Source organism: Numenius arquata, chromosome 13, assembly GCF_964106895.1.
Source record: "Numenius arquata chromosome 13, bNumArq3.hap1.1, whole genome shotgun sequence".
NCBI classification, from domain to species: domain Eukaryota; kingdom Metazoa; phylum Chordata; class Aves; order Charadriiformes; family Scolopacidae; genus Numenius; species Numenius arquata.
In genome coordinates, this window is record NC_133588.1 from 14,922,818 (window position 1) to 14,950,317 (window position 27,500).

The 27,500-nt window shown below is 41.6% G+C and overlaps 3 protein-coding genes across 3 annotated transcripts in view; 2 read left to right on the forward strand and 1 right to left on the reverse strand.

Moving 5' to 3' along the window:
• PKD1L3 (polycystin 1 like 3, transient receptor potential channel interacting) overlaps positions 1-4,426 on the forward strand; it is a 39,748-nt gene extending 35,322 nt beyond the window's left edge. The window contains exons 39-43 of the mRNA XM_074158196.1: positions 152-312; positions 471-681; positions 2,061-2,162; positions 3,317-3,448; positions 4,301-4,426. Coding sequence (XP_074014297.1) covers positions 152-312; positions 471-681; positions 2,061-2,162; positions 3,317-3,448; positions 4,301-4,426 — 732 coding nt within the window. The remainder of the gene's footprint in view (positions 1-151; positions 313-470; positions 682-2,060; positions 2,163-3,316; positions 3,449-4,300) is intronic.
• Positions 4,427-5,041: 615 nt separating this feature from the next.
• GCSH (glycine cleavage system protein H) lies at positions 5,042-14,803 on the forward strand. The gene is made up of 5 exons (XM_074158079.1): positions 5,042-5,183; positions 8,637-8,716; positions 9,952-10,015; positions 11,595-11,726; positions 12,304-14,803. The coding sequence occupies exons 1-5, from the start codon at positions 5,057-5,059 to the stop codon at positions 12,399-12,401; spliced, it is 501 nt and encodes a 166-aa protein (XP_074014180.1). The 5' UTR covers positions 5,042-5,056; the 3' UTR covers positions 12,402-14,803.
• A 10,920-nt stretch (positions 14,804-25,723) lies between these two features.
• Positions 25,724-26,677, reverse strand: PPP1R3E (protein phosphatase 1 regulatory subunit 3E). The gene has a single exon (XM_074158155.1). It carries the CDS (start codon positions 26,675-26,677, stop codon positions 25,724-25,726), a length of 954 nt encoding a protein of 317 aa, XP_074014256.1.
• Positions 26,678-27,500: the final 823 nt, after the last annotated feature.

The window sequence follows — 27,500 nt, forward strand, 5'->3', positions numbered from 1 at the left end:
TTGAGAAAGATAATGAGAAATCAGTGCAAGATGTAGTTTTATTGACGTGCAGTAGTCTGCTTTATTGCGGAGAGGATAGCCCTAATCTTTAGAGGTGTACTGTATGATACGGAGTCATGGGACTGAAACTGTAAAATTCCTCTTTGCTCAGGGAAAAAGGATGAAGACTCTGAGATGGAGATACTTCCACAGCAAGTGGAATCTCCTGGAGATGGCTATTATATTGATTAGCTGGAGTGCCCTGTCAGTGTTTGTGAAGCGGACAATCCTTGGGACCCGGGACATCAGCTACTACCAGGAACACAAAGAAGAGTAAGTACTAATGCTTAGTACTTACTTAGTACTAAGTGCATCCTTTGTTGGTGCTACTTAGCAGAAGCAAATCTATTTTCCTCTTGGAATCTCAAGATAGAGAGATTCTATCTTAATAGACCTCATGGTCTATTACAACTTTTCTTCCTTTCTAACAGCTGTGTAAGCTTTAATGAAACAGCAAGAGCTGATGCGGTTCTTGGCTACCTGATTGCATTCCTAGTGCTTCTCTCCACAGTGAAACTGTGGCATCTCCTGAGGCTCAACCCTAAACTGAACATGATCACTTCAACCCTAAGGAGGGCATGGGGTGATATCTCTGGATTCATCACCGTTATTGCAATCATGTTCCTTGCCTATTCCATCGCTGTGAGTACCACTGTGGTTTCTGTTGTCTGCGGTTTGCATCCAGGTACTGTCAGGCTAAACGAATTATCTCTGAATGCTGAAAGCAGTGCAGCTTTGAAATATAAAACTGAATAAAGCTGTCTAAATCTTAGGTTAGAAGCTTGGAGCCCAATTCTTCAGTATAAGTGAAAGAGAAGTTAAAATATCCACTTGTCTATTCTTTGCAAACTGAAATTTACTGCAAAAATCAAACACTGAGATGAAAAAATGGATTCTCTGTGTGTAATAGGTGTGACAAAGAACAAAGTACAGGAAAAATAATTTTCTGGATAAAGCTTAAACTGGGGATCGCGCAGCAAGTGCCATTTTCTGTTTGGCTAGTTTTTAAGAGGGAAATAATTATTTTTCTGCCTATTATAGGAATACTTATTACACAAATAAAATTATATTTTCATTCTAATGAGATTAAAGAATTATTGGACTGCAACCATTTATGTATACTTACTTACATACACTTTAGCTGAAATATTTCGTGTAAACCTTCTGGCAGTGTGATGTGGGAAATTCAGCACATCTCAATTGCAAAATCAGTGAAGAAGTGGAAACCATCTGAGCCAAATGCAAACCATCCTGTAAGGGACAGTACTGTGACAAATGGGACCTGCTGCAGTCTCACACTGCCTGATTTCAGGCTTCTCGTCTCTCCCTCCAGCACTGGCACTAGTAACTGAGTAGCTTTAGGCGCTGGTGTGGCCACAAACTGAACAGGTAAAATAAGTGATCAGATCAGTTCTGATCAGCCTGTTGTCACCTCATGCCAGTAATGGAGCTGTGAAAGAAAGAGGCAGAGGGATGGAGAAAAAGGTGAGACCGCAGCAGCTCCCATTTAAATCAGACACAGAGGGCCCACAAGATATAAATGAAGAAAATAGCACCTTAGTTACTGAGTGCAAACAAGGAGATTGCCTATTTGGAAGGATCTGTGCGCCAAAAGGCCATTGTTTGTGACCATGATTAATTTGGTCAATTATGCAGGGATAAATCTGCTCCTTGGAGGCAAGTTAAATTACTTTAATGATTTTGTCATGTATTTGCAGATTTTTTACATATATGGTGCCAAGCTGAGCAATATAACATGTTCTCATATCCATGGTAAAAAGTCTTACAGCTAAACACATTCAAAAAGTGTGAATCCAGTTTTTAGCTCTAGGTTAGTCTTCTTCTGTGACCTTGTCTGGTGTTTCCCCTGCTTGTAAACCAAAAAGCACCCAGAACACAAAAAAAAGCTTCATGGCTCTGCTGACAAGCTAAGAGGGCTTTCTCTGAATATGGCAGTCATTAGTGGATTTTGCAGCAAGGACTGTGATCGTGACACAAGATGTGCCTTCTTTCCTCTGCAGACAAACTTGATATTTGGCTGGAAGCTCTGCTCTTACAAAACTCTCTTTGACTCAGCAGAGACCATGGTCAGTCTTCAGCTGGGAATCTTCAACTATGAGGAGGTACCACCCCTAATTTTGAAAAGTTTATCACTGTATAATTAGCACCTCAGCTATCAAATATGCTTTGACCCAGCAAATAGACTTCCAATTAGTGCTAGACATTAATCTGATTTTGCAAGCTCCATAGCTTCCTAAAGCAGCCACCTTTTCTCATCAAGAAAAAGACATCAAATGAAATATATCTCACAACCCATTTTGACCATCAGTAGATTCATAATGAATGCTTCATTGAGAAAGGTGCCCATGTTTTAACTAGATATGTTACTTACTGATTACAGAAAGTTTTGAGCAATTTCCTTAGAAAGCTACAGACGGAAATGTGAGCAATGCGCTGCATTCGTGCTGAACACACACCCATCAGCTTCCCAAGAAAGGCAAGGCCTTCCACAAGGGAACTTTGTTACATTTGTTTTTATTATTCTTGACTTTTTTGTTAAGTTCGTTCAAATATTACAATATCCTTTGAACAGCTCATTGTGGATTAAGCTAGTTCTCAGACATCTCTGACTGTGAAGTCCTCCTTGGTGGATGTTTTCAGACCATGGATCCAACAGGGTATGGGTAGCTTTGAAGATCAGTAATTGGGCACAAAGTTTTTCACCTCTACATCCCACTCATTTTGTTAATCATGAAAATACATTCTTACATTATAGTTTACATGAAAATTAGATTTTTTGATTTTTACGCAACCCTTTGTTGATATGTGCCCATGACAGTCTGACTAGGCTTCTTTGTAAAGACACTACTAAAGAAAAACACACAGAGATTTCATCCATACTTTGAAAGTGGAGGCGTGATGGAGTTTCAGCTGTTCTGTGGATAAACAGTTCTCCAGGCTTGTCAACTTTCACATGAAACTTTCATACCCTTACAATCAAATGCAAACACTTAAAAAACCCAGAGATTTCCCATATTCATATCATGTATATAAAATATTCCATCATCTTTGTATTATATCATATCAACATAGGAAAGTGAATAAAGAAGATATATGTATAGATGTATTATATAGATAGCATAATTTGTTAGCCGTAGGCATTTTCAGAGACAAATTCCTTATTGTGTCTTAACTGCTTGTATGTATGGTTTTTTTGGTTGATTTTCTTTTTTTTTTAACAATGAAAATATGATGTCTTACCTTATGAATATTACAGGTCTTGGACTACAATCCAATTTTAGGCTCCTTCTTAATCGGATCCTGTATAATTTTCATGACATTTGTGGTACTGAATCTGTTCATTTCGGTGATTCTGGTTGCTTTTGGGGAGGAGCAGAAGCACTACCAGGTGTGTTCATCTAAGCTCTCCTGCCATTTTTAACATTTATTGTGCCGTGCTTACTCATGATTTAGGTATTCTACCATCGGATGAAATCCATATAAACTCAGTCCAACTCCTAAGAAGTCAAGATTTACTCATAAAGCACACTTCACATTTTCCAGATTTACGCTGTCCATTCCTGTTCAGACAAGTCCCTGTTCAGATCTGATTTGTAACCTTCTGTTCACGTACTAAATCCAGCTAAAGCCTTAGACTTGTGCCCCAGCACCATTGAAATCAGCACCAAAACTGCTACTAAGGTCCATGAGGACTTTACACACCTTTCAAAAATGTCCCTGAGTGCTTGACCCATTCAACCCATTAATAGCATGGTGTAAATTCCAGCTTAGTATTCCAGTACTGTCCAAAATTCCTCAGTTCTAAACAAAGTCAAGGGAGATGAAAACAAAGCATATGGTCAATAGAAAGCAAGATATATTTCATTTTTCTCATTTACTTCATCTAGAAATGGTGGGCAGCTCACTCTATGTACCACCAGCTCTTATGGTAGTTGGCAAGTGAACTCCAGGCTCCCGTAGCAAGATTTCCATGGGCTTTGACAGAGCCAAAACTTCTTCTGTAACGTTCATGCTCACCCATGCCCAACTGGGACTTTTGTCTTGATAAATACATTTGTCTGATGTTTTGCTTTGGTGGTTAATTATGCTCTGTTGTTGGAAGTGTTGTTGCTCTGTTGACTGAAAGTTGGCTTGTTTCACCTCAAGTAGAGATTTTCTCTTGTGACTCTCCCTGGCTTCAGCAGAAACTGTATCTGCTTCTGGTCTGTACATCCGAGTAACTTTTTTCTCATTCTTTTAGGCTTCTGAAGAAGAGGAGATTGTTGATCTGATGCTCATGAAACTTTTCAGCTTCTTCGGGATTAAGTGCAAGAAGGAAGAGAAGCCAGTCACTAATGACCAACTGGAAGAACTTGTCAACAATTAGATGATAACCACAATGAAAAGTTGCTTTGTTTGTGGGTGAAAGCTTTACTTTCTATCAGTTGCAGTGGCGAGACTTAGGTTATCCTGGCTTCTGACTGAAACGCTGTGGCGTTCAACCAACCAGCTGCTGCTGACATGTTGTTTTCGAGTATTAGCTAAGAAATAACGCTAAACCTAAAGCAAAAAAGCGTCCCACGTGTACTTCCTGTAGACTTAGCATCTGTATTTAATAAAAACCGAGCGTTTGTTGCACCGCTTGGCTAAAACCCACTCGCTTTCCTCCAAGCCAGTGCCAAGGAAAGATGGCGACTCTCTCAGACCGCCTTCCTCCCGCCGGCCTGCCCCCGCTCCCGCCCCAGGCCCGGTGGCTTGTCGCGGCGGGGGCACGAAGCCACTTCATCCCGGGGTTGCCGCCTCCGAGGCCGCGAACTCCTCTCAAAGGCCGCGCAGCCGCTGAGGGGACGGACCGACGGCTACCCGGCCCCGCCCCGCGCGCCCTAACGGCCGCCCAGCCCCGCCCCGCCCCGCCCCGCCCCGCGCGCCCTAACGGCCCCCTGTAACGGCCGCCCCCGCCGGGCGGGAGCTCCGCGCAGCGCCGCCCCCCCCCTCCGCCTGCCCGCCCCCGGCAAAGATGGCGTGGCGAGCGCTGCGGCGGGTCGGGCCGGTGCTGGCGCCGCGCTGCCCGCGCCTTTCGCCGCCTCCGCCGCTGCGGGTGCCGGCGGCGCGGAGGTTGGCCACCAGCTCGCTGGTGCTGTCCGGTGAGTGGCGGCCTTGGGGGCGGCGGGAGGGAGGCTCAGTTCGGTCATGAGCCGTGTCTCCCCCTCTGTCGGGGCTGCCGGCGGGGAGGGCGGGCCGGTGACCCCGCCCGCAGCAGCCGCTGAGGGAGCTCGGTGCGATGTGCGGACCCCCGCCCGCCCGAGCCTGCGGGAGCGGTGAGGGCGAGGGGGGCCGTGTGTCCATGCGCCCCCGCGGCCGGGCGGAGCGGGAGCCGGGCGGGTCCCGGGGTGGCCGTGAGGGGCCGGGGGAGGCCTCGCAAGATGGCTGAAGGGCTCTGGGCTGTGGGGGGCAATGGGTGCCTGCCCGCTTCTGGCAGCATGGGTTCCACCTGCCCCTTGTCCTGCTGTTGGCCCTCTCCCAGTTCCTCCTCTGCGTTAATTGGCAGAAAACTTTTAGCCCCCTCTGGATGCTGCAGTATTTTAGCGAGGTGGCCCTGTCCCCTTCTGGACGCTGCTGCTGGCTTCGCTGGGTGGGCCGAGACCGGAGAGCAGAAACTTGAGGAAAAGAAGTGGATAGCGGAGAGCACAAACTTGAGGAGAGAAGCGGGAAGCTCCTCTGGGATGGCTGTGCTGAACATGCTGCATCCATTATCCGCTTTATGAGCGGTTGGTAGCTCGGAGGAGGACAGGCAGATGGGAGGGCAGGCAGGCAGCAGCCCCAGCAGCGGGGCTGGCGATGGCCACCGGGAAAGCCCAGCCACATCTCCAGGGCTAACAGGGCCTGGCCAGCTCCCGGGCGGTGTAGCGACAGAGGCGGTAAGGCAGGAGATGGGCTCGCACGTCGGTGCTTGGCACGGTTTTGCACTTAATATAGTTAGTTCTGAAAGTATCTTCTGCTGGTGAAGCTCTCTTTGATAGCCACAGAAGTCTGAAAAATGGAATCTGTGGTACTGTAGAAGATGGGAATGTTGGAAAGATAGGAGAGGTGGAGAATATACTATAAAAGTAATGACTAGGAGGTCATAAACTTCCTTCCAGGTAGTCTTTTAGCCTATCTGTTTAACAGCCTTCTCCTACAAATGAAAGAAATAACATTTATTAGCTATTATTTGCAAATTAAGTGAATCAAGATCTAAGCTTTTTTCACTATTCTAATTGTTTAATATACCCATTGATTTTCTATAGATATAACTTGAAGGAATAACATAAATTATGCTTTTGTTTTAGGCAGAGAGGAAAAAATTTGTATGCCTCTTTGTGGAGGTGTGAGTTTTCCTTCACTCTTCAGGTATATATTTCTGAAATATTTAATAGAGGCAGGCTAAACAAAATGAAGGTCGGAATTCAGCATGTGGTAGTTAAGCCGAAACCAAAGTCGTGTTGAAATGAATGAAGCTGGAGTAAATTTAGCTGCTCTTCTGAAAAAGAATGCTCACAGAAGAGATTTGATATGCTTTGACATTTCATATTCATTTAATTTGATTTATTTAATGGCCTGATCACATAAGCTCAAAGTTCAAATTTTGAGATTACTTATTAACTCTTTTTAATTTGACCTTTACTTTATTTGCACAGTTTTTTGTTACATGGTTAGAATTTTTCATTTTCGATCTCTCTTGTTCTGGTTTTTTTTTTTTTCTTCCCCCTACAAAAGCTTACATTCTCTTCTAACTGTGGAGAACACTTCAAACTCATCACAGAAGTCTTCTGGCTTTCTATCTCTCTTTTTTTTTTTTTTTTTTAACCTTGCTTTACAAACATTTTATACAACATTATTATCCTACATAGAAAGGTATTGGCTGGCTTCTCTGTGATGTGTGTAATGTCACAAATGCTCAGTTTGGGTTTGAAATTCTGTGTCATTCTCCATTCTTATGGCTCATTACTCATTTCCAGTGGAATTCCTGTTACCCGTGGGTTTAATGTCTTGACCTAAAATGATTTAATGATTTCTTCTGTTCATTAGAATGTGTCTGGAGTGATTTATGTAGGTATAAAAAATGCTAGCTGAAATTCTCTGGGATATTTGCATTTTACTCAAATTTTTTTGTGTAATGCACTTGCAAAAACACATGTTGCTCTACCGAGGTGTATAAAACTTAGGCCATCTTCAAAAGCAAACCATTTTATCTGCTACTTGCTTCTCTTACACGTGTTCAGACATAAATAAGAGGATCACTACAATTGAAACAGCTTAAAATTTGACTGACTCATAGTGGAAAGATTTTAGCAGGTCTACAGTGAGAACTTCTGTTTTCCTTCACGTACAAGTTTAGAAAATATAGAAGGATTTGCAGAAGTGTAGTTTCTGTGGTGGGTATAAGGAGTCCCGCCTCAAGGAAGAGCCTGAGGGGAGAATTTGGAACTCAGAAGGAAGGCCCAGCTGTGCTGCTCTGGCACCAATCACACAGGGAGCTCAGTTTAAGAAGTTATCTTCTCCAGCTTCTGTGACATCCCTTGCCTGATTGGGTAGGTGCTACAAGTGAAAATTAAAAATAAATTATTTTTTTTTTTAAAAGAAGAAGGGAAGAAAGTATCTATGGGGAAACTGCAAGCGAGAAAACAGCCAATGCAGGCTGAAAATGCTCAGAGTAAGAAAAGTTCTATGTAAAATGTTCACAAGGAAAACGTTGCCTATTTTAATTACCTATTTTGAAGTTTCTCCATATGACTTCATAGAAAGAATTGCTTTTAATAAAAGCTAGTACAACTGACTCTGAATCTTACAGATCTAAAATATATGTAGCATTGTAAAATTGCTGTGGAAAAGGCTTAACAGAGCCTCAAATATGCCTATTTTAAAACTATACAGAATAACTACTGTGCTCTTCTCACAGTAACAGTATTAACAGAGAGCAAATTCTTTTAAGTAACAGTTGCCTGTATTAATTTGCCTTAATTTTACATATTTCTGTGATAACATTAAACACAGAGAAACAGACTCTATAGGAAATGTCAGGGGGAGGGAAGGGAATCGGCCACTTTAACCTGGTTGCAACTTTTTAACTTCAACTGATGGCTCTAAGTACTTTGAATGAGAGGCTGTGATGCTGACACTGTTTCTAACGGGTCATTAACACTGGCCTTCCCAGGAATAATAAAGTGGTTGTCACAAACGCACACTAATATGCTTGAAAAGCCCTGAAGCTTTAATAGAACTGCATAACTATGAGTAAAGTACACATATATGCTTTAGATTGATACTTTTGTTTGAAATACTACTTTTGCTCCCGTATTTCATCAGTCTCTATGTGATAGCACAGGATCTAGTAATGCTCTCAGCAGAACACCTAGTGAGCTTCTACTGTGTCACTAAGCATGTCATGAGCAGAATAAAATGCTTCTGTAAATTGCATGTGGTGTTTAAAATGTTTCCCAAGAAAAAACAAACAAAACAAACCTCAGTTAAACAATTTTAAGCCTGTGAATGTGTCACTGTATTTAAGTGAGCAACATGTCACTTATTTCTGAAATATCAAGTTTGTTTCCTTTTAGCCCGCAAATTCACAGACAAGCATGAATGGATAACAGTTGAAAATGGCATTGGAACAGTAGGAATCAGCAATTTTGCACAGGTATTGATCTCTCCCCCCTTACCCAAGTCTGCAATGTTTATTTAGGTGTACCTGCTCTTGTCCTTGCTCTTTGGACAGTTGCTGGGTTTTATCATTCTTAATTGCATATGCTATACACTGAGTGCGATTTTTGGACTTGGATCTATCACATTATTTGTGAAGTGAATGCTGCTTCAGCATGCTGATAAATTCCTAATCGCTTCAGATTGAGCCTATGGAGAGCGGAACTTGATGAGAAACTTGATCGTTCAGCAGAATTTAAAACCTCCTTTATTGCTTCAGTTGTTATAGACCTGAGGAGTTTGTGACTATGTGAAGAGTGTATCTTGCACTTTTTAGGCCAGGTCTCCCTTGACAATGAGTACGGTGCAATCCCTCTGGCTAAAGAACAGTTGTGAACAGAAGTACAACATGGCATATATTTCTTACTCCAGGATAGGAATTCCTTTGGATTTTTTCTTTTTTTTTGTTCTCGTGCAAGTATTTGATTTGGAATAATTCACAGACAAATTCAGGATAGAGATTCACTGTATGTGAAACTTAAGAAAATCTAATGTGAGAAGCTATCAATGAAATGGAATTACTGTTTCTCAAAACAAGCAGCATTTCCTGTCATCTCAGTTTTCTGTAAATAACATTAATGCTCTGTAAGAACCCTAGTCTTTTGTGAGACAGAGTACGTTTGTCAGTGAAGAGGCAGAAGCCTGTTCTGCTTGAGCCGATTCATAGCGTGGTGAGGCTCCTTATTAAGTCAGTAAGGACAAACTCTACGCTAACAGCTCTCCAGTTATCTGTGTCTCTGGGGAGGAATCATTGTGTTTTCTTTCAGATTGCACTGGAAGTAAATCCTCTGTGTTTGGTAACAAAAAGATAATTCCCTCAAATCGTTGGGAACATTGTCCTTTAAAACAGTTGTTGCTCCAGCTGATGCTTAGAAGATCAGCAGATGTTATTTCTCATTCTACCTGAAGAAATCTGTATATAAACCTTGTAACTCAGCCTGAGGGTTATTAACACTGTCATAGATAAACAATGCTACAGCATTTGGGACATGATAACAAAACAGTTTTTTAAGTTAAATGTTTAAAAAGTGAAAAACATGCCGTCCCTAAAGAATGAGAACTAGATTTCCAGACAGACATTGCTCATATACAGACACTAGAGTTACTGTATCAGATCTCTCCTATGTATAGTTTCTTTAATGTAAACTTTGATGCTTTTGTTTTTCTTTTAAGGAAGCATTAGGAGATGTTGTTTACTGTAGTCTTCCAGAAATTGGGACAAAACTGAGTAAACATGGTAAGTTTCAGCTGTAATTTCTAATGAAGTAATTATTCTACTCATCCCACTTTCCCTTTGCAAAGATGAATTTTATGAATTAATCTTTATGTTCATTAGTACCATTATAAATATTCTGGATGGAAAACAAATTCAGGTATTTCTTCGGGTATTTCAAATTCTCACTGTCAGACCATGCAGAAAGTTGCAGAAAGTACCTGCTCGTTAAACTGTGAAGACATTTATTTAAAATCAAATATTTGAAATATCTTTTGTAATAATTTTATCTATGCTGTTTTTAAAATAATTATGCTTTCACCTGGATTTGCTAGTGTTTAGGCTGCCTAATATGTATTTCTGCAGTTACGCATTTCATGAGTTGCATGATGTGAAACATCTAATTGATATCTGATTTTTTCTATGAATATACAGACCCAGTAATTTTGGAGTATCAACTGTAATCATAGGTTTTTGCTCATTAGTGACATACAAATTGTTACATTCTTAATCATTCAGTTGTGTCATTTTCCATGTTAAAGAAGAGTGAGCATTAACAGGTAGAAAGGAAAAGCCTATCCCTGTATTTACATGGAGATCTGTCTTGCTAGTATATGAAGAAAAGACTGTCATTAGCTTCAACCATTGCAGAAAAAGAATGTAGATTTACTGAGGTAAAGCAGCAGGCCTTTCTTTTGCCATCCTTCTCATGGAATAGGTCCATATCGAATTGTTTTGGCCAAATCTGTTACGCTGCATTGAATGGTGAATGTTAGACAAAAGTTCTTTCTGTTTAGGGTTTTAATTAACCAACTTGTAGTTTTGTTTTATCTGAAGGAATTTCATTTCCATTTAGTTCTTCTCTTTTCTACCCCTTCTGGCCTTAGTCTAATTTCAGGCTTTCCCGGAACATGTTGTTCTCTGATTCCTTGTGCTGATGCCTATGTGCTCCTCTGACAGCTCCTCCAGCCTCTGCCTTGTTTGCTTGTGGCTTAGAGTTTCTCTGGACTAAGATTGCTCCAGGCACCATTTCCATAACTGCCTACAAAATAGGGAAAAGGGAAGAGCAGCTGGGTGATTCCAGTGTGGTGTTTTGAATACTAATGTGTGTTTTCCAGCGAGTGCAAATGCAATACTTGATAGTGTTTCTGAAGAAAAACTGGGGTTCCTGAAATTGTGGCTGTGTCTATTTTGCAATGGAATTACATATAAAAAGGTTTAAATTGTAGATAAAAGGTGTATTTATGTCTCTTGCAGCGAGAGTGGAATGTGGTTCCTTCTAACCCGGTATCATATCATACCATATGCTGTGGGACTTTAGTCAAAGGATTAGCCAAATGTAAGAAATTTCCATCCCTTCTGTAGGAGCCAGCTTGCCAGTGTTACGCAAGTTCCCCAGAATAATTCAGGAGCATAAACATCAAATATAATACTGCTGATTACCATCATAAAGTTGGTGACTTCGGTCTCTTTTGACAGTTTTCTTTCCTTAAGATCAAGACACTTCTTCAGTGGCTAGGTCAGGACCAGAATGTCTGACTGAAAAAAATAAAGCACTTTGTATTTTCCTCTTAAAAGCGTTCAATCATATTCTGTGTTTCAGATGAGTTCGGAGCTTTGGAAAGTGTGAAAGCTGCTAGTGAACTCTACTCTCCTCTCTCAGGAGAAGTGACCGAGGTTAATGCTGCTCTTGCAGATAATCCAGGCCTCGTCAATAAATCTTGTTATCAAGATGGTAAGATGTCTTTTTTAGCTTTCAATAATGAATAACACCTGGATTCTTGCTATCACAAATGGCTCTGCAATCCCTAGTTCTTCCAGTTCAATGATGTGGAGGCTTAAATGGAGTATATTGAATATAGTTCAAGCCCAATAAAATTTAATGTGAAAGAGTTATTGTAGTTGTGTCTTTGACAGCTGCTTTACACTGTGTTCTTTTCAGACATAGTCAGTGGTTGAATTTAAATCTGTTTCCCTTGATCGCATTTTTCTTTTTTGGTCTTGTAGCAGCTTATGATACAGAGAGGTCAGGCTCTGGTACTCTTTCTGGGCTGTGCCTCCTCAATGCCACCCTCAGAGACAGTACTAAATTAGACAGCTGGCGTCTGACTCAAAAAGTCATTTCTTATGACAGATTGCTTATTTTTTAAAGTATTGAAACATTGGTTTGCCTGTACGAGAAATCCTGTTGACTCTACCAGTGTCACAGGGCTTGTTTGCCTACTGGGGTACTTGTCTAAGGCAGTTACATGAATAAGCCTTTCTTGTAGGATGTTAGCAACTGTTTTTCTTTTTTAATTTCCTAACTACAGGTTGGCTTATCAAGATGACTGTGGAAAACCCCACTGAACTTGATGAACTGATGAATGAAGATGCCTATGAAAGATACATAAAATCCATTGAGAACTGAGCTGGAATAATGAAATAAATCCGTATAAAATATATCAGTGTAGTTTGTCATCAATCAGCAAAGCACAGAATATCCAGTTTTGGCAACCTGAAAAATACCACTTATCACATTTACAAGGCCATAAATAATTGCAGTGATAAAAATGTTTATTTGCTAATATTTTTCCTAATTACAGTTGCAAAGATGATACCAAAAAAGAAGCTATATCAACTACCTCTTTGCATGATTTTTTACTTCTTTACAGGTTTTACTAATCCTTTGTTTTCCTCTTTCATTTTACTATGTAATCAAATAGTTCTGCCCTTGACATTTATTTTGATTTATATGCTTTCTTAGTACACAAAACTCAGGCAATATTAGTTTATCAAGGTTCTAGAGTAGGTTGTTCTGGCTGTATTTTTTGATTAGTAAACGCCATCTATGTCACAAGTAATTAAGGAATTCTCCATCCTGTGTGTAGCAATTGCAGTGATTTCAGAAGAGTAGGTACTTGTGAAAATTGTGTGATCGGTAATAGTTTGACATCTGTATCTCGGTGTGTCTGTCTTTAAGATCAAGTAAGCAAACTGCTGTAATGACATCACAGGAATGAAACTAAAACTTCCCCTTGGCAAAGCAGTGAACTAAAGCAGCTGATTCCATTTGACTTAACATTTAATGAATCCACAAATGTGTGCTCAAAGTTGATGTGATGTCTAAGGGTAAGGTTGTGTTGTACAGACCTGCACTTCAGGAAAATGTAGTCGTACAGCAGAGTTTTGGTCTAAAACTTTTTTCCCACCATTTAAAATAGTGATTAGAAGCTAAGCACAAAACAGGAACGAAAACCTCTAAGAGGAAGTAGGGGAATGTTTAATCTATATAAGATGACAAAGGCAAAATTCATATTCCTTTGGAAGTTCCTTTCAAAAGCACAGCCCTTCAGAGGGCAGAAATATACTGTGAGTTATACAGAAACCTTTCTAATGCATAAAAAACACATAGGGCTTTCTTTTACAAGCTGAAGGGATGTCAAAGTAATTGCTGGGGTTTTTAAATCCTAGGAGCTAATTTTCTCTACACAAGTCACAGATAAAAGCCCTGCCAAGACAGACTCCGCTGTGTATTTAAGATAAAACTATCTTCTCCATAGGAGTTAAACTGCAGAGTAACCAAGAGGGAAGAGCGGCTTTGCCTGGTCCATGTTGATAAACACAAGGCTCCAGTAAGCCCAGTGTAAATGCTTTAAAACCTGCCAGCACTTATCCATTATTCACAGTATCATACAGTATTTATTGTGAGAACCTCAGGGCCCAGAGAGCTGGGAGCTTGATCCTAGCACTTCACAGGCTGTGTCCCCGTGGATCTTTGACCTCCCTATGCACTTTCCAAAGGGAAAAAGAAAGTTTGTTTCAAATGAGAATGACCAGGCAAATAGAGACAGGAATGCAAGAAAATGTTTCAGTTTGATACTGTTTCTTTCCCCTTATTTTTTCCAATTTACTTACTAGAGAGTAAAAGGCCCTTCATTCTTTGCCATGTAACGTATGACCCTTGTGCATCTCCCTTTAAAGATCAGTCCACACCAGTGTAATGCATTTTTAATACAATTTTTCCCTTAAAATGTTTGTATTCTTTCCTTTTGATGAACAAAATATGAAATAGTAATTTCTGTAATCCTCTAAGAAACCTGGGGAATAGTGAAAACTGGCAAATCTGATTTCTTTCTCAAGCATTGCCCTCATCTATGTGTGAGCAGTGTTTATAAAGTTACACGAGTATGGATAAAGGACAACTTTCTGGAGAAAACACCTGAAACAGAATTCAAGCCTTCTTTCATGGTGTACGAGTTGGAGAATGGATGCTCTTTTGCTTAAAGAGGACTAGGAACCTCTCTATCCCTAGTTCTTTTAGGGTTTTATATGACCTTAAAGTGAATTAATAATTTTCCCAATTCCTCTTAAAATGGGAACAATAAAACTTAGGTGTGTCTTGTGTGGTTTATGCTGAGAGCTCTGGTGTTCGGCAGTTATTTAGGCCAAAGGATTTTTGTATCTTTCTAGAATCCACTCAAATACCCAAATTATGCTGCCAAAAGAATATATTCTTCCTTGTTTGACAGATGTTGCCCAAGCAGAGCTCATCCTTCCAAGTATTCCCATAACTCCACCATCAGGAGGAAGCCCCAGGCTGACCCCGTGCCCTGGTTGGAACCAGACACTGCAAGAGCATGAATGTAAAACCTGCCAACGTGACGCACAATGAACTCCTTTTATCAGAGTAAAAAAGTGGGGTGAACGTGTGTTAACCTTGGTCTATGACACAATTTTAAATGCTTTTGTGTAAATTGTAAGGGAAAAACGTCAAACTTGCTCACCAGTGTGTGCTCCTACAGAAAATTAATAAAGGAGATGATTTTTTACAAAACCACTTTACCTGTGACCTCTCTTTAACTTTTGATCCTGAGCTTGAGAACTTAACACTCATAATCACTGGATACTAAACATTATAGGCTCACTAGGGAGATGATTGGTTTTTCTGGCAAATTATGATTTCCATACTTCTCCTATAACCAGTAATTATGTCTCTGTATCTCCTAGGGGTTAATTGTATCATCACCTTTCCTCTTGCCAACACTTCCTTTCCACTCCACAAGTACCAGCCCCTTTATCTCTCAAATTATCTAACTGAACAATATAAGCTAAACTTGGAACTCTTTTTTTTTTAATCCATGTTTAATTTTGAAGATTTTTCTTCATCAGTTTTTTTATCAACATCAGTCCTGAAAAGATTGCGTACCTTAAATGTTGTCTTGTTTTCAACCAATGAAGTGCTGCCTCTCCCCGTGAATCTTGACCCATCATAAATCAATCCAGAACGATCCTCAGCTCCTCAAGTGAGCTAAAGGCTTTCCTCGCCTGATGGTGGGAGCCCTCACGCAGCCAGACGCACAGGAAATTGCACCACCCGCACTGCCTACTTTGGAGAAGCGAAAGACAACGTAAGAACGATGCATAATTAATTAATTAACACGAGTTCACCAGTGGGTGGAATGCTTCAGGTTGTCAAATGGTGCCAATCTAAATAATTTCAAGTTACAAAATAAATTATTGCATGATTTCTCCACAGGGTGGCACTCAAAACGTTAAAGATGGTAACAGAGGGACAAGGTAAGGAAGCGAGATCCACCTGGTTTTCTAGCTCAGCTGCTTGGTCACCAAAAGCCACTGCAGGGACACCTCAGCCTCCGTGTAATTTAATTTCCTGGGTCAACTTCAAGATCAGAAAAAAAAATATTAAGCACATCCTGCTTCATTGAAGATGTTTAAAAAGCACTCCTCACAAAGAAATTAACTTAAACCTCATTTCATTGTACCCATCATCTTATCTTTCTTCTCCCATCTCCTCTTCCCCCTTCTCGCAGCACACCTAAAATTCAGCCTGGTGGGGAAGGGGTGTGCATGGACAGCCTGAGATTTTACCAAGTTCCACACATGATGCCAGCCATTAAGTCGATGTCCATCAGTGTAAATTACCAGCAAGACACGCTGCAGGTGGCACAGACAAATTTTGAGAGCAGCTTAGGAGTGTCCTCAATGTAATTTTCTCCACTTTCCTCACAGCCCTCGAGGCACAGCCTTAGCAGAACAGTCCTCGGCAGGAGAATTTAGTCCGTGGTATCGGGATTAGAGTTCGCCTCGCAATATTGATATCCCTCTCTCCCTGACAAGGCATAATTCAGCCACTTCAGACCTGATCTATTTTAATGCAGTACAAGTGCCCTACATCCTCCGCTATCAGGCTGTTTTAGCTGTCAGTTGTTTATAGTGTTTAATTATTTATGCTATTGAATGTGTTTTGCTTAGAGCTGTATTTTAATGGAGGTACAACACTTGTACCTCTCTCCAACCACGAAAATCAATCCATAAGGCAGGAGGATAAGACTGCACTTCTTAGGACTGAAGAGTATTTCTGTTTTTCAGCCATTGCCCCTCTCCCTTCTTCACTGCGTGGGTCTGGATCAAGAGAAAATGGCCCAGAATTAAGTGTTCTTGGCAACTCCTGCCTGTTCTGACAACCCCTCGCTTGTGCCACAACTGGTAAGGCAAAGACGGTGCTAAAATTGGTGTAATATCACCGCTGCACGGCTCCTTTTTTTCCTGCACTGTATCATCCTCATCTACAATGGCAACATTTTTGCAGCTTTCTACTAGACTAAGGGGCATTTCTTACACCGGGTGGGCCTGGTAAATGTGTTAGACAACAAAGAAAATGCAGCTATTCAATACCTCAATAGGAATGTTTTTGTCTACTTCCCATATCTTCCAGAGATTTAAAGAGTAACTGAAGGACAACACTCTCCTTCAATGTGTGCCCCTGCTTCTACAGGACCTAAAGTAGTGTTTCTAATAGGGAATCTAACAGTCTCGCAAAGGGCCGCTCTTTAAATATAGAGGTAGGGCAGACAACCCCTATTTCTCCTTTCTACCTGCCCCTCCATACATGGAGAGTGGCGAGGAAGAAGCAGCAGTCATCCTCTGATGACTCTGAAAGGTCATGGAGAACAAGAGAGGTGCTCAGCTGAGGACCAGAGGAAAGCCAATGTCACCCCCGTCTTCAAAAAGGGCAAGGAGGAGGACCTGGGTCCGCCCCACCTCTACCCCTGGAAAGGTGATGGAACAGCTCATCCTGCATGTCATCTCTAAGCAGATGGAGAAAAAGTAGATTCCAAGAAAAGCCCAGAGAGGGATGTTAAGAAGTAGGGATTGTTATTATGATTATTAGTAGCACTGCTATATGAATAGTTCATACATTTTAACACTTGTTATTAATAAGAGTCTGTCTACTGTATGTAACTCTCATTAATAGTCAGATGAATTCCCCTAGTCATATTTTGTCCCATATAAGCATAAAAAAAAATGAAAAATTAATCCAAGACTAAAGAGCAATGTAAAACTATTCTTTTTCTTTTTTTCTTTTAAATTTTAGAGCACCATGACTTCATCATGATCTTCACCCAGAACTGTAATCTCATCACTTCAGCATCACTCAAGTGTAACAGCAGTTTTAAATTCAAAGCATATGTCTGACCAAAAAGAAAAGGGGAAATCACACTCTATTATCTAACTATTACAGTCTAATATTTATATAATGGCATCTTAAGAAAGCAGTTCTGGATTCTGTAATTTTTGTGAGCTAAGAGCTCATTTTTACTTGAACAAAAAGGTTAGATAGACGTTAAATCAGAAAACATTCCCTCTGGGAAAAAAAAAAAAAAAAAAATTAAGTCTGGGGGTACGTTTTAATTACTTTGCCCTTCCGAAGAAACACATGAAAATATTATTATTAATAACAATGAGATAGCTAAGCAGATGTTTCTGAAAAAAATATAGAAAAATAAGTTGTACTAATTACACAAGAACAAACATGTAACATTTTTTCTCCTTATGGCTATATGGCTTTTATCTGTATTATAAAGAAGGCTTAAAAAGTGTCAGTTAAAGAAAAGCCAAAACCTGTTCTTGGCATTGTAAGACAAGATGCTGCCTACAGTGAAAGACTGTGAAAACCGGCACATTATAACAATTCAAGAAACAAATATTTTGAACTTGGCAGTCAATAGAGAAAGAATATTTGGAATAGTCCTTACGATTCATTTCTCCAGTACCTAGAGAGCTTCAATTCTGCATCATGGCTGGAGGAAAGGCATGTGCTGGGTAAAGAAATGGCTTGAACTGCAGCTACTGCTGAATGCACACGGGGCTTAGAAACCTGCCTCCCAGTCCTTCAGCGCCGCAAAAATTTAAACTGTTATTTTTTAAAATATTTAAAAAAAAAAAAAAATCACAGTTCTTTTCACAAATCTCATGTCTTCCCTCTATGAAAGACCCTCCTTCCTCTCCTGAAAGACCAGTGTTTCTGTACTTTCCAGCACGGGCTTTTGGCAGCTAAATGTTGAGCTGCACTTGAGAATGTTTCAATGTCCTAGTGCCCGTAACGATGCAAAGCCGGGAAGGTGGGAAGGCACAAACAGCTGAAGTACAGGCATCCCTTTCTGAACTACAGGCTGCTAAACTACACCTGAAACGGAGTTACCGATACAAGACTAAAGACAGCTACATACATTTACGCTCACTGATAATCTCATCCTGTCTTCTTGAAAGCCGGCTACACCTCAGAACCGGTACCAACACAACCCAACACACTGCAGCTTCCAGAGGGAACACTCTCCATGGGGACTGCCCGAAGACATGCAGTCTGGAAAACCTGGCCCAAACATTAGATATTTGTCCCCACATGTGCAGATGCATCACAACGTGTCTTCATACATGCACTACAGATGAATCAGAACATTATTGTTTCAGATCCTCAACAAAAAAAAGAACTCATGGTTTGTCAATTGAAAAAAAAAAAAGAAAAAGGTTTATATTCACCACGTGCTCACAATTTGTATCATTAATCTTTAATGACAGCTAGAAGCTACAGGTTTATAAATATATATATTTCATAATTGTGACAACCGGTGACTAGATGTGGTTTTGGTGGAAAATTGTCTGAAATACTGTAAGGCTAGGTAAATTACAAGGCATTATTAGAAAACATCAATTTTGAACTTTTGGTGTTACTACATGACTTTTACAAACATTAGAAACAAACATTACTTGGTGAAATATAAACATTGCAGAAGAAACTACAACCAGAAGTAATTCACCAGTTAAGTACATAGTTAAGAAACAAATTTTTTTTTTTTTTTTTAAACAAAGTCAAGGTAAATCAAAGAAACAGTAATAAAAACACAGTCTTCAACAGACAGAGAGAAATAATTTGTGTAACAGTAGAGGGGAGGAGTAAGGTTTGTTAAAACCATTCCAAGAAGAGTAATTTTCTGTCACAGCAGTCAGTTTTCTTGCATTACGAGACGGACTGATGCCCAGACATAGGCAGGTTTCACACCCAGGCAGAGCTCGTTTTGTATCAGCTTTAAAATGCATGAGCTTCACATCAGGGTGCAGCTCCAGACACACACAAGCGTTTGTTATACCACAGTTTAGAAACCAGACTTAGGGGTAATCCCAACCAATTTTAGTTTTACAACTTTTGATCAGCTTTAAAAACATATATATATATAAGCTCTTTGAGTTTAAAAGTATAATACAGTTTGGCTTATTTTTAAGATAGAGAAATACAAAAATTTTAAAACTCACAATAGTAACACAACTCCTTGATCTAGAAGGTGATAAAGTATAATGTGTGAGACTTCATTATGCAATTTTATGACATATTGTTTTGTTACTGTTATTCAAAGGATATGATTATGATTTAGTGAAGTCAGATTAGACTGAGATAAGACAAAAAGAGCCTAAAGATATAACACTATTTAAGACATACAGTTTCCTTAATGAGGCTTTTAACAAAATATTCTATACACAACACACCAATACCTCAACTATACCAACCAAATCTATCCCTAAAAAAAAAAAAAACCAAACAGGTGCACCATGATATTGCATAGAAGGAAATCCCTGGTATTAATACACTTGCACTGGAGACTAGGACTTTCTCCCTGCCTTACTAAATCAAAGCACATACCTTTTTAAAAAAAGCAGATCTCGCATTTGACATTTTTCTTAGCTATATAATTCTTTGGAATTGCTAGTGCATGTGTTATTTCAAGCATATTTTTATTCTGCATGCTATTGTTTAATATTAAAAAAAATAAAATTGAAAGGAAAAGTTTTCCTGCCTCTCCCCAAAAAATATAACAGAAAATAATCTTCCTATGTTGCATAAAAATAAAGTCAGACCTTTCTCAACAACAGACAACTCAAACGAAATCCAAGACAGCTGACTGAAGAGGATATTTGTACAAGATAGGAAAATCCAGGGTCAAAAATCCTCTCTGCAAAATAATTTAAAAGTCATGTTTATAAGTTGGCTAAAGAAAGAGTCCAACCAATAGTAAGTGATTTTATAGCTCAGTCTTCACCGTGACCATGGAAGACCTACATTCAAGACCATACACTGATTTAAGGAAGTGCTCTTACCACTTCATTATTTTACGGCAATTATCTCATATAAGCTGAACCTGAGAAAACCTTCTTATTGAAACAGGTATGTTTCCCTGAACATGTTCCATTTCGAAAAAGCGTCACCATCTTCCATTTTTAAAACACACTGATCAGCTCTATGTAAGGCTAGGGGCTTTTTATTTTTACAGCAAAACTGACTGTATTTACTTCCTACCTTAAACTATTTAGGTTTGAAAAAACCCTTAATATTAGTGCTCAAAAATATTTTCATCTCAGTAATGATGTACACATGAAGTGCATACAGGAAACAGAATTACTGATGATTTGCCAAAAAGCCATGCAGTATAATTGGAAGGTGAGAGTCATTTTCTTCAGGTATTCCTTATAGTGAGCACTTTTATCTCATGATATAAACTGTGCAAATAGACTAAATCCATCCAAAAGTTTTAATGATGTACACTATGCAGCATAAAATAAATAACAGTAAAAGCTTAAATCCACAAATAGATTTCATAAAAAACTAGAACTTCTGGTTTCAGATAGAATATATATTTAGAATATCTGCGTAAGAGGTGAATATGTACAATAAATGTATTTTGTTATATTAACTATAGTCACAGTTGGGTTTGGTTTTTCCTTTTTTACTTAACTACATAATTGTAGAGGTATACCAGGAAGACACAGTTCTGACTGTAATTTCTTTCACTGTAATAAGGGAAAATATTACCAAATTATTCTGGCTGCTACAGATACAGGATTTCTGGCACAGCTGAAAGTGTGTCAGGAATCAGAATGTATTGTTATATTTTTAATATAAATTTCATTTTAATGACAAAGCCATTATCAGACTTTGGGTGAGAGAGCTAAGGAACACATGAGATTTCTTCCTAGGAAATGTTGAAAGGCACATAAAAATTTCAATATATATTTAATATTATGTTAAAAAGCAGATTCTGGGTGTTTCTGTAGGTTACTTGACATTAAAATACAGAATTAGCAGATGTTTGCCTGTTGGCCCTATGGAAAAACGTTTCACGTATCTGTAAAGAGATCACGCTTACGCATGAACAGACATTTGTTCATTCAAGTGAAACATTTTCCCCCCCTCACATACGCTGAAACAAAGAGTGTGCAATGATTCTGCTGTTTACTCAGATACCGAGGCACACACATTCACATCAAAAAGTTACTTGCAAATGGTAAAAAGGAGAAAAAAAAATTAGTTTACCTGAAATAATGTACATTTATTGAAAATGAGGAGGACCACTTCAGTTACTGATTTTATGCTAATAAGTAGTACTATGTTTAGCCAGCTGCTATTCTGCTTACAGTCACTTAATTGTTTCGATTCCTGTTAGGATTTCTAATAATTAGGGTAGATTTCAAAAATATTGCCATGAAAGGCCTAGAAATACATGCAAAAACTCTACCAGTTTAAGTGTGAAGCAGCAAACATCAACATATATCAGACATACAGTACAATTTGACTCGCTGTATGAAGTATCATTGTATTGCACATAAAATAACATGGCACATTTCACAAAGCTACAACTTTGCACAATAAGTGACGGACACATTTTTACATCTGCAGAGACATAAGCAATGATTAATTCACTTCAAAGTGAAGTACAGGACCTAGGGGTTATTGCCTAAACCATTCTAGTATCAGTTGGAAAGGAAGGTGACACGGGCTCTAGTCATGCAAATAAAAATACAAAGAGATGACATTTTTCTCCAGAAAAAGGTTGGCTTGAAAATTTTCAAATATTTCACTTTGCCCGTGAAAGTTCATTTTGTGGAGCTATGCTCTTTAGAAGTGTGGTTTTAAAAAGTTGTCTTGCTCTTGCTCCCATTAAAATGATTGATGTCCCGCCAACTTGAAAATTATCCTCTTCAACATAGGTTTTTCTCCTCAAAGTCATAATTTACGTAAATATTATATAATTATTATTTGGGATTTTTTTCTTCCTCTCCATTTATTGCACTGCTTCTAGCAAACCACTCAGAGATAGCATCAGACTGAAGCTAAAGGACTGGAAACTACATGAACGGTGCCAGTGGAAAAAAATACTCAGAGTCATTGCAACTGAACATGTTTTTGGAAATCTGAATAAATCTTGCTTGAAAATCAATTAATGTGATAGAAGTGAAAAAATGTGTAATCGAAGTAGTGCAGCTTTGACATATACCACTGATAAATTTCTATTAAAACACCTCAAACTTCTTCCACAGACTTCATCAATAGCATTCTCTAGTCTAAGCTGACCGGGCGCAAGCTTACTTTCCCAGGCTTTAAAAATTAGGTGTTTATAAACGTTTCTAGAAGACCATGTCTTTTACTGGACTTGCACATATATCACTGATCATCTGTGACCAAGTTCAAGCCCAGAAAGTTACCCACGAAATATAGCGTTGAGGAAAAGCTTAACTGCTTGAAAGGTCGGGAGTCTCTGTTTTGTGAGACATCCTTCTGGTACGCTACACCCTCAAAAGGTTTAACATTCATATTTATTATTTGACAAATGGGGCCATAAATAAAAAGTAAAGAGCAGTAATATCTGAACAGTATTATAAAGCCATAGCTCAACTCTGCCTACAAAATTTCAAGTGAGAGCAACAGTAATTTCACTTAAGTCAAGATTAAAAAAGAAAATAATACAGTAACTTGCTAGTGTACTTGATGTATGTACATCTGTTTAGTTATTCCAAATCTAGTTTAAACTACAACTGCTATAAGGAGATTTTTAAGTGATTTTGAAATTATTAGAGACCTACAGATGCTGCATAAATCAGATGACAAGGAAAACTGCCATTCACTGGAAAAAAAAAAGTTCTAGGATTAGAGTTATTCACTGTTAAAAATGGTTTTAGCACCATTCGTGTTTCTAAAGCCATTAAAACAGTAAACAGGAAATCTTGTGAAATCTTTATAAGCAAAGTTGCAGCATCAGTTAATCTAAAATGCACAGAAACTATTTTTTTCTCCAAGCATTTTCATCAATCTACGGAACAGTTGTCGGTTCACTATTTGGGTAAAAAAGGCCAAGCAAAAAGTGTTTTGGAAAGCTACACACATCAGTAAAGAGACATTTGGCTGTATTTCCACCAGATTTCAAAGTGCTTTCAAACGGAGACAAGACCTTTTCCTTCTCTCCAGTATTAAGGCTCTTTTTTTTTTTTTTTTATACAAGTTTAACTAAAAGACACTTGGGGTTTCTTTATCAAATACAGCACTCAATTTGTTTCACCATGAATTCTAGCTTTATAAATTTGTACTAACAATATTATTACAAGATCGGGGCCTTAATATTCTGAAATGTAAAATACTCAGTAGATGTTGACACTACATTTCTTTTATATTCTGTTTCCATTAAGAACACAGGGATTAGAAAACTCTCTGGGAAACTAAAACCAAGTTACCAATACTACAGAAAGTAGCCTTGCTATTATTTCTATTAAATCAGAAACAGTGATCTAGAGAAATTAAATGAAATACTCTTTTCCCACCAAGTTTCTAGACCCTTTCTTTTTTTCCCCTGAATTTAAGTTTAATTATTCTGACCGAACCAGACCCTCAGGAGACAAAAGTGCTCTTAATTCCCATCAAAGTCAAAAGGTTCTACGAGAACTCCACGTTACTCAAGCCATTACTCATTGGGACACTTAACTGCATTTTTGTGTTCCTCGAAAGCGTTTAAAAAGTCACATCTGATTCCTAAACAATCTACAGAAGATCCAAAACATTAAAGGCCTGACCTTGCAGCCCTTCATAATCAGATGATCACACTGACGTCGTTTTTACCACTCTCAGAAGCTGTTATTTGTAGAGGTCCCTCTCCAGCAAACACATACATGCCTAAATCCTGGAAAATTAGCACCCAGATTTGGCACCAGCACAACCTGTATTCAGCTGAACTCCTGAGAAAGCAAGTTCAAAAAGGAAAATGCTATGTTTACTGCTAATATAGCTTAACACATACCTTTGAAGGCAGAAGTCAGCATGCTCTGTAATTTTTATTGATATATTTATGTGGCAAGATATGACTTTCCTCAATTTGTCTCCCAAATTTAGCCAGTTTTGTGGAATCTGTCACTCATTGAAATGACTATGAAAAATTTGGAGCATTTTGTTTTTTCAGAAAGCAGGCTCCTGCACTGATACCTTTAGCATAGGAAATGCAATTAAACTGTTAACAGGAATAAAACTGAAAGTGTTGTTTGGGATGCGGACCAAAATTACGGATTCAACTCTTGCCATCTCTAGTTCCTTTGGTGCAATTCCACCACTTTCCGGCTGAACTGAGCACAAGCAGCTTTATGGGACCAATCCAACTGGAACAAACACCAGATCCTGACAACCCTTTACAACGACATGCCATGCCACGTGAATTTTACAACGGAACACTTACTTTAAAAAAAAAATATAAAATAAATCTCTCAGTGGATCACATTTAAAATAAAATGTGACGTTATTTTTCTTTTCTTAATATGTTGAAACACATGAAACAGGGTTCAAAATTAAAAATATATAAAAATATCTTTGTTTTAAACCAATCAATCATTTATACAGCCTGATGAAACACAACTACACCTGGGGGCATCCATTCTCTTGCCTTTTATGGGTTCAGAACTGTAATTTGTCCCTTAACCTTGCCCTATCAGGCCCTTAACCCCACCAGGGCAATTAACACGAGTGGGTCAGCGAGGCTCTGAACAGGGACCCAGCACCTCACCGGAGCCGGGCTTTGCTTAATCAGGATTAGAGATATAGGATGGCTGGACGGATGCCCCCTGACACTGCCCTCCCTGTCACCAGCATCTGACCCGGCCGAGGTGACAGCAGACGATCCTGACCTCCGGCAGCATTCCCTTGCACCTGCGGATCCTGGTCCTGGCTAGTAAATTCTGCAAATTCCCGCTCCACACACAGCCCGGCGGGGCGGCTGCGGGGGGGGCAGCCATCGCGCACCGGGAGACTGAGGTGGAAACCCCGCCCGGCCTCCCCCCCGACACCTGGGCGGTTTCCCCTCGACGTGGCGAGTGAAATAGAAAATATAAATTATCCTTCTGTAAACAGAATTCAGGAAAATATGTCCTGGCGACTTGGAGAGAAGCGGCTGGACGCGAGGCCTGTGCTGGGCCCGCAGCGCCCGGGAGGCGGTGCCGGGCCCTCCCGTGAGGGGAGCCCCCGGCCCCTCAGGGAAGGCGGGACCGGGCCCGACGGCCCCTCAGGACGGGCAGGACAGGCCCCGCGGATCCCCTGGCCCCTCAGGGAAGGCGGGACCGCCCCCCCCCCCCCAGCCGCCCCCCGCCTCAGATGAAGTGGATCCAGGCGGTGCTGTCGGGGTCCTGCAGCGGGCCGGGGGCGGGCGGGCCGCGCTGTCGGCCCCGCAGCCGGTAGTTCGCCCCTTCGTTGTTGTCCCAGTACTCGGCGCCGGCGACGCGGTAGCGGACGGCGAACTCCAGCGTGGGCTCGGCGGCGGCGGCGGCGGGGCCGAGGGGCAGGAGGAAGGCGAAGCGGTCGGTGAGGCCGTCGGCCGGGCCGGCCGGCTGGTAGGCGGCGGGCACCTCGGCGCAGCTGGCCCAGCGGTTGAGGGTGTAGCGCACCGACACGGCCTTCTCGTAGGCCAGGTTGAGGACGCGGACGGCGCCCCGCAGCCCCGTCGGCTCGGCCCGCACCCACTCCAGCCTCACCTTGTGCTGCCGCACCCGCTCGGAGAAGCCGGGGCTGGCGCCGGGCTGCGGCGGGAAGAGCGGCTCCAGCAGCGGCGGCGGCGGCCCGAACAGCACCGGCTCCAGCTCGCCCAGCGCCGGCGGCTTCCTGGTCTTGAGGAGGTCGGCGGGGCGCGGCGGGGCGGGCAGCGGGACCTGCGGCAGGTCGGCCTCGCAGAAGTGGCGGACGGAGGTGAGCTCCAGGCCCAGGGAGTCGGCGAACCGCACCGTCTTGCGGCGAGAGGGGCTCTGCTGCAGCGCCGGGCGCAGGCTGCGGTCGCCGGGGGTGGGCAGCGACTTGGCGCGGCGGCGCTGGGTGGGGCTGGGGGGCACGGCGGGCAGCGAGGGCTCCCGGCCGCGGGGCTTCTCCCCCGCCGCTTCCCGCACCACGGCGGGGGTCGGGGGGGGCGCGGCGTCGCCGTCGGGGCTGCACCCCCCCTTGCACTGCTCGGCCAGGCTGCCATAGAGGCAGGCGCTGCAGCTGAAGTTGCGGGGCAGGTAGAGGCGGGGGGGCGGCGTGGGCACCGAGGTGTGCAGCGAGCCCGCCTTATCCATGGGGGGCGGGGGGGTGCCGGCGGGGCCCCGGGGCTGCTCCTCTCGGGACGGTCTAGCGCCCGCTCGGCGGGCTCTGCCTCTCGCCCGGAGCCGGCGGCAGCGGGATGGCCTCGGCGTTGTCCCCGTCGCGGCCGGCCCCGGGGGATGCCGGCGGGTGCATGTGTCCGCGGCGCTGCGGAGGTGCCGGGGTCGGGCGGCGAGAGGCGGCCCCTGTCATCCTTCCTCCCCCATGGCTCCGCCGGCTCGTCCCCGCCACCTTCCCCAGCGACACCCCCGCTGCCGGCGGCTCCCCCGGCCCGCCTCCCCCGGTACCGCCGCTACGCCGGCCCTCTCCTCTTCCTCCTCCTCCTCCTCGCTGCGTTCTGGGTCTTTCCTCGAGGATCTCATCCAAAAAGAGGAGGCGGGAGGGATTCCCCGGTGGAGGCATTAGGATTCATAGCGGCGCTCTGCCTCGTCCGATCCCTTACAGAAATAGCTGCTAAAAGGAAGAGGCAAAGCCGGGCTCTGGGAGATTAAAGGGGCCGATAAGAAACAGCTGGCTTGCAAGTTGGATCTCGCAGTGTACATTTAAAGGAAGAAATCCAGCTAATCTGCTGTAATGCGTTTACAGTACATCTGCTGAATAAAATACACCTGCCGCAGCCCTGCTGCGCCTTGCCATCTGTAGGAAAAGCAGCTCCGCTCTCACCACGGTTTGTGATTACGAAACATAAACTGCCTTTCTTCTTTTCGGAAGAGCGTTTGATAATTGCCAAGCGATATTCAAATGAATTGCAGTTTAATGAAAAGCAGGCTCTGGCGCAGCCAGTTCAAGGAGCTAAAA

Coding starts and splice junctions, on each gene's coding strand:
- GCSH (XM_074158079.1), top strand. CDS start 5,057: ATGGCGTGGCGAGCGCTGCGGCGGGTCGGGCCGGTGCTGGCGCCGCGC. Junction 10,016..11,594: donor GACAAAACTGAGTAAACATG/GTAAGTTTCAGC, acceptor TCTGTGTTTCAG/ATGAGTTCGGAGCTTTGGAA. Junction 11,727..12,303: donor TAAATCTTGTTATCAAGATG/GTAAGATGTCTT, acceptor TCCTAACTACAG/GTTGGCTTATCAAGATGACT.
- PPP1R3E (XM_074158155.1), bottom strand. CDS start 26,677: ATGGATAAGGCGGGCTCGCTGCACACCTCGGTGCCCACGCCGCCCCCC.